This window comes from Ammodytes marinus, assembly GCF_949987685.1.
Source record: "Ammodytes marinus genome assembly, chromosome: 12".
Lineage (NCBI taxonomy): Eukaryota > Metazoa > Chordata > Actinopteri > Uranoscopiformes > Ammodytidae > Ammodytes > Ammodytes marinus.
The window spans coordinates 23241016-23248590 of NC_137216.1; the positions used below are offsets into that span (position 1 = coordinate 23241016).

The 7575-nt window shown below is 42.4% G+C and overlaps 1 protein-coding gene across 1 annotated transcript; it reads left to right on the forward strand.

Moving 5' to 3' along the window:
• Positions 1-2209: 2209 nt before the first annotated feature.
• Positions 2210-6575, forward strand: zic2a (zic family member 2 (odd-paired homolog, Drosophila), a). The gene is made up of 3 exons (XM_080037587.1): positions 2210-3572; positions 4776-4939; positions 5576-6575. The coding sequence occupies exons 1-3, from the start codon at positions 2591-2593 to the stop codon at positions 5768-5770; spliced, it is 1341 nt and encodes a 446-aa protein (XP_079893713.1). The 5' UTR covers positions 2210-2590; the 3' UTR covers positions 5771-6575.
• Positions 6576-7575: the final 1000 nt, after the last annotated feature.

The following is a 7575-nucleotide window of genomic DNA, read 5'->3' on the forward strand; positions in this document are numbered from 1 at the left end:
AGACCCCCTTTCTTCTTCGTGCAGAAGGGACTACCCGCAGCCATGTGCCTCTCTCTCTACCCGGTAGGTTTTTTTCCTTTCTTTTTTCTTTTTTCATTTTCATTCTCCCCTTTCCCTATCTATAGGGAAGGTTTTTGTGGTTTCCCAGAGAAATAAAGAACTTCTTCTAGGGGTCGGCATACGTGACTTTGAACTTGGATCAGCTCCTGTGTTTCCTGTGGTGCGGGTTGAAATAGACTTGGAAGAATGGCACACAACGCCCCAGCCTGTCCCACTCTGAGCTAAGAGACGCACAATTTAAAAAAAAAAAGAAAAGAAAGAAAAAAAAAAGTTTTCCCTCGCTTTAACCGTTTTTCTGTCGCTTATAGGGAGCACCGGAGAGCCGAGGCAGACAGAGACGTGTTGTGCCAACTGAACGGGAGTAGCCTACTTGTGGGATTGTGATTTGGTGAAAATGTAAGTACACTTCCTTTGACTTTGTACTCGAATGAGCAGCTGTGGTGCATGGCCTGTGTATCCCCGTTTGAACGCACATCCAGCACATGTGCACTTCTGATGGAAAGTTGCCAGTAAATGAAGCAAATCTTTGTCTTTAAAAAAACCCTCCCCTTTGTCAGTAAAATGGACCTGTATAGGAACCAAACGGGAAATATCATGAGGAAATCTTCTGGCTATTGTTTCAAAAAATTGTCTTTGTGGCTTCAGCCTTTGTTTTCTTTTGGGGATCGTTTTTAGGGGGCTAAAACAAAAACCTTACACAGACCAAGCTCACAGGCAAGCACGAAAACATATTAATTCAGTACAAACCGAAAAACATCCGACTGTTATTGCTATAACTTTATTATTATGAGCTGAGGAAAGGCTCGACCTGTAAGGTTAACCTGGATCTGAGCGCAGTTCACCACCATAACATGTAACGTAATTGCTGTGGTGAATGTGAGAACCACCGAGGAAGCAGAACCAGCAAACACATGGAGCCATTAAAAGAACCAACACCAACCACTGGCAGCTGCCTGCGTGCGTGCGTGCGTGCGTGTGTGTGTGTGTGTGTGTGTGTGTGTGTGTGTGTGTGTCTGTCTGTGTGTGTGTGTGTGTGCGCGCGCGCGTGTGTATATGTGCACTATAGCACCACTGAAGGCCCAGTTGTGGTTCTTCTACGGCCACCAGTGTAAAACCACTGGACTCCATCTGGAGCCACACAATGCTTTTTCAGCTGCGAGGAATTAGGTGTCAATGACTACGCCTGATTTGAATGATTTCTAGAAACGTCATCTTTACTAAATAATAGAATATTGCCATAGATCAGTCTTTGAGATATGTACGTAGTATGTATAATGAAAACGAAATGTAATCTAATTTTTTAAAGTGTTACAGAAGTACATTGACGCCATTCAAAATAAGGTTGTTTTGCTTTAGTAATAGATCATCTATCAATAACTGCTTAGCCTGTGTTTTGTACCCCGGTATTTAACTAGACTTTAAAGGTCTATAAAATAATCAAATATTCAAAAACTGAGTGAGGCTTGATAAAAGGAAAGATGCCCGAAAATAATTTATAATCAACTAAAATATATATTATAGCCTATACATATCAGTTTATTTTTAGATTATTTTGGTGGTTAATGAACAGCCATATATTTAATAGCACCGCTCTGTATGGGCTGATGATAGGAATACGATCATGTTTTAATTCACAAATGGAAAATGGAAAAAAACTAAAATAACGAACAATTACTGATCCCTTAACTCACCACTCTGAGTAACATTTTTCCATTTTGGTTTATATATATATATATATATATCTTATCTATCTTATTATTACTTATTCAACGCTTCGTTGTATATCTTTTACGCACGCTACAACTTGTCAGCTACGGAATATAAACAACAAAAACCATGTTCTCTCCTGTGTCTTGTCGTGATCCTCTCGCTTGTATATAGCCCCCAAATCTTCTCCTAAAAGTAGGCGGTAATTATTAGTGGAAAAATGGCGTTGCACTATTAAGTCGCCAGAGCCGCTACCTGCTATTGGCCGGGCACCTGGGATTGATGAGGCGCAGTGGCCAATGAGATTGCAAGGAATGACTGAACGGGCTCCAGTTAAAGGGGGCGGAAGAAGAGGTAGAGCCAGTCCACGGAGAAACAGGGACCCTCCGCGATAAACACAGGCGAGCCAGAGAAATAAACACATACCCAATCGGAACGGCGATTCTTTTGAGATGCTCCAACTATACTCTCGCTCTGTGTACGCAGAGGACACCTAGTAAGATCATTATTTTCTTTCTTCTATGCGCATTTTTAAACCCAGTCAAGAGAAGAGGACACGAGGAAACTCTTCACTTCGTTGCATTTGGATTTTTGACGCACAAGTTTAACTAGAAGTAAAATTCGATAAACCGAGCAGATTTTTTTTCTTCCTCCACATGAGCGGAGCAGCGTTTTGAATCCCTGCCTGATATGGTTTTTCCAAGGTTGGAAGTTGAATTGTTGCTTGCCTGTATTAACATTTGATATTTTTTTGGTTCTTTACTTATTTGCTTTAACCCTGCGCTGATTCAAACAAAACGTTTTTTTTTTGCCCGCTGAAATTATGTTACTGGATGCTGGTCACCAGTTCCCCGGACTGGGAGTCGGGTCGTTCGCCCGGCATCACTCAGCCAGCGAGATGCAGGAGAGAGACTTGAGTTTGGCACAGAATAGCTTTGTAGACTCGGCCGCACACATGGGTGCATTTAAGCTCAACCACGACCTCTCCCCGGGACAGAGCTCTGCCTTCTCCACCCAGGCGCCAGGCTACCCCGCTGCGGCGCTTGGGGCTCACGCCGCCCATGTCACGTCGTACGCGAGCTCTCCTTTCAACTCCACCAGGGACTTTCTCTTCGCTCGTAGTCGCGGTTTTGGAGAATCCTCTCCGGCCAGCGGTCAACACACTATTTTTGGCCCCACGGCGGGCTCCCTCCATCACTCCCACACGGACTCTCAGGGCCACATCTTGTTCCCGGGGATCCACGAGCAACACGGCTCCCACCACGGCTCTCCAAATGTCCTGAACGGGCAGATGAGGCTCGGACTACCGGGAGAAGTCTTCGGACGCTCCGAGCAGTACCACCAGGTCTCCAGTCCGAGGACCGACCCGTACTCGGCCGCGCAACTACACAATCAATACGGCTCTATGAATATGAACATGGGGATGAACATGACAGCCCACCACCACCCCGGTGCCTTCTTCCGCTACATGAGGCAGCAATGCATCAAGCAGGAGCTCATCTGCAAGTGGATCGACCCCGAGCAGCTGTGCAACCCCAAGAAGAGTTGCAACAAAACTTTCAGCACCATGCACGAGTTGGTCACGCACGTCTCGGTGGAGCACGTCGGGGGACCGGAGCAGACCAACCACATCTGCTTCTGGGAGGAGTGCCCCCGCGAGAGCAAACCGTTCAAGGCGAAATACAAACTGGTGAACCACATTCGGGTGCACACCGGCGAGAAGCCTTTCCCGTGCCCCTTCCCCGGCTGTGGCAAGGTCTTCGCACGGTCGGAAAACTTGAAGATACACAAGAGAACGCATACAGGTAATTATCTTAACACTGTGTATGCTTTTTTTACATGTATATAATTGTATTTTAGATAGTCGGGGTTGATGTTATTGTTGTCACTAAGCTCGCATGCGAATCTATTGCTCTGTTGTAGACATGTGCCTTACCAAGAGAAAAACACAAATTCGGATCTCATTATCAGAGGCTATTTTAGGATGCTAAAGTAGATAGTATCCGTAGATACAGTACAAGTGGATTTAAGACTACGTCCAGGAGAGAGAGAGAGAGAGAGAGGATGAGTCTAGAATAGTAGAATGTTGTATTATTATACGGCTACACTGTAACAATTATTCTGGTGTAACACATGTTCCCAAACGCGTTGAAAACAATTTAACTGGCCCTGTCGATATTGTGTGGTCGGGGAGTAAACTTTGAAAATGGGTCAAAGGGGACTGTGGGAGCGCGTTGCGTGCATCGTAGAGCAGACAGGCTGGTAGTAAATCTTATCAATTGGTTTAATGTAGCTTGTTGTCGCTACTGCGCTTTCGTGGCACGCACTTATTCTCCCCTTTCAGCGTGTAGATTTTTACCCACTGTCTCGAGAGATTTTTCATATTAAATAAATCGTAATCGATTTGTATTTTTTGTTTGTTTAGGAGCCCATGTGTTGTGTAGCCGAGCACAGCACCAGTATAGTGCTGTTTTAAATGCGTTAAAGGAATGCCTTTTGTTTTCTCGTGCGTCCCTTCTGATAGCAGCCAAGGTGCTAGACAGGGCCATCACTAAGCCTTTCACGTTTAGACCTATTTTCTCGGGGAAATACATTGTGGTGCCGTGCCATGAAATTGGTCAGGTGCTAATTAGATTTTTATTGTCTCCCAGCAAATGGTACGCCTTCTGTAAAGGCCTATACAGAGGACCCCTCTCTCTCCCACCCACCCCCTCCAAATCACTATGCGCATTATTTAGGCTAAATAAGATGTAGCAAACCCCCCACTCTCCTACCCCCCAACACACACACACACTCGCACACAGAACCCATTTTAAAATAAACTGTATATTTATATAGATTACAATATATGGTCCGTTTGAAAATTGCTGTTGCATGTGATTCTTCAGTTTTTTTACGCATAGCTTTTGCATGTGAATAGTTACGCACAGTTGCTGCACAGTCACTTCTCGTAAGAAATATCTGACAGTGTGTTTTTTTCTTTTTCTTTCCTTTTTTCTTCCTTGCAGGAGAGAAGCCGTTCCAGTGCGAGTTCGAAGGCTGCGACAGAAGGTTTGCAAACAGCAGCGACCGAAAGAAACACATGCACGTCCACACGTCGGACAAGCCTTATCTCTGCAAAATGTGCGACAAGTCCTACACACATCCCAGCTCCCTCCGAAAACACATGAAGGTAAATACGCCCTGTTAAGAAATATGGCTCCAATAAATAGATACATTTGTGTGTGTGTGTGTGTGTGTGTGTGTGTGTGTGTGTGTGTGTGTGTGTGTGTGTGTGTGTGTGTGTGTGTGTGTGTGTGTGTGTGTGTGTGTGTGTGTGTGTGTGTGGCAGCAAGCAGGCCTCTAGTGCACACATGATTGTACTGTAACTGCGTCTACTGAAAGTAATAATCCAAAAAGGTTGATTTAGTCTTACATGATAAATTAACTTGTATGTTCTTGTACACAGACAATTATTTACTTTTTAACACCTTGACATGTTTTACACTTATGAGGAAGACTGCAGGAAGTGTAGCAGTAAAGAAATATACCAATAGTTGCCAATAGTAATGGCTATAGTCTGTATAAAAGAACATTCAAGTTGATGTACTTAGTGTTTCAGAGTGTGTACCATTCATTCCTATCTCAATTCAAAAGGGGTTTCTCATTCATTTCAGTTTATTTAAGAGGGGTACAGTGCAAATGAATAAAAACACATTATTAAACATGGGTTAAAAATGCCAGAATTAGCCAAGAGAGTATACTTTTCATACATATTTTGCATTCTAAATACTAATATGTTGTTCCTCTATTTTTTTTCTTTCTTAAGGTCCACGAAGCGGCCCCTCCACCATCAGAATCATCGCCAGCAGCCAGCTCTGGTTATGAATCGTCCACACCTCCGGGCCTGGTGTCTCCCACTACGGAGACCCAAAGCAACACAACCATGTCCCCAGCCTCCAATGTGCACAACCCCACCAGCCACAGTGGCCTATCCTCCAATTTCAGTGAATGGTATGTGTAGTATGGACTCAAAAATCTGAAATGAAGCTACACACACTCATTTCACATCAGCACTGGACCATCCAGCAGGAGATTTGGACATGTGCACACAAAGAGGCACACAAATACTTGTTTATTTTTTATTTTATTTTTTATTTTTTGGTAAGGAGGAAGGGAAGGTCACGATTACCAACAGAGGAAAATATGTATAATAGTCAAGCTGTATTTCATATTGTAAATAATTACTAAAAAAAAGCCCACGTTCCCATCGGTTGTGATAGTTTGTCCGTCTTTGGTGTATAGATGTTCCTTCAATGGTAGCTATTTCTCTAACTGGACTTTTAGTGCACATATTACGGTAAAATAAATTGTACTATAATGTTGAATATTGTGATCCTAAGGCAAATTGATTGTACTATACTAAACATCTATAAACTGGAGAGAGTGCCAAAGTTAACATTTAACTCAAACAGACCACAATATTATGCTTGTGAATGTATATTTTTAGTTTGCTGATGGGCTTAACTTGTGATGTTTTGTGCTTTGCAAGTTTGAATCGTGAAATACTATCTGGAAGATTGTGAGGAAAATAAACATTGTGTCGTTCGATTTTTTTCTGTAACTACACCCTTCCTTTTTTGTAAATATCATATTTATCCATTTGTAATTAAATTATGGTATTTACTTGCTACAGATGAAACAGTATTTATAAAGAATGTTTCTTTACTATAAATATGTACAATTACGAGCTAAACATGGGCAGTTGTTTCGTTATGTGCTTTTGTTCAAAGTTTTAAGAGGTGTTTTCTTCATTATTGTGATAAGAATTTTACTGCATACAAATATAATAAAAAAGTTGTTGCAAGTGCTAAATATTTCCTTTGCTTTTTCGTGCTTTCTATGTTTTGTTGGTGGCCGGTGCAGTCTAAGGGAGTTGCATCTTGTTTGGAAGGCATTTAGTATGTTGAATGTATCAAGCATTTTCAGGAAAGTTTATTTTACATCTCACTTTTTCATGATCACAAGTTTCAATTCTTGTCTTCGGTCTAAACAACATTGTGGTGTTTTTAACTGAAGCTTTGCAATGCATGATTAGCACTCTAAGTGTGTGTGTGTGGCTACTGTGGGGCTCAAATAATGGAGGGAAGATATCTGTGAATTTATTTAGTGGACTATGTTCATAATGCAGAGTAGTATTGAAGATACCTTAAGCAGGGAAGTAAATTCAACATAGTACACATCTTCTTTACAGGTTTATATTGTGAATTTAAATAAGGGAAGCCTATGCAAAATATGCATTTATTATGCATTCACTATTGTTTGCACACTCCTTGCTTGTCTGTCAGTCAGTCAGTCAGTCTGTTCATTTGGGGCCAACTGTTCTGCTTTCAAAGATCACATCTTGTCACCTTATATGTTTCCCAGGTCCGTTAGTTAGGCTACTGCGTTTATTAGAAAGCGCAGCCTGCAGACCTCACCCATCCCCCCAGGCTGGACACTCCACTGCACAGGAGTTGGTGAACTTGAACTTGACTCGGCTTAGTCCCCATTGGTCTGTGACTGAGAGCTTCCCCCGTGCTCTATTGTAACCTGTTATGGGAGTTGGCCATATGTCTCCGTATCTGTCTCTCTCTCTCTCTGTTATTAATTGAGATGGTTTTTGGAGAACGCTCCGGGCAGTGTTTTGTTTTAATCTGACGTTTAGGCGATGGCATAGATTGCTGTCCGCCGGCTTGTATTTTGCTCATGATCTAACTATAGATCCAAGGCTCTTTGAAGAATTTACTCATAATAGGCCTAGGTTTAGAAAGGCATACAATAAATTAA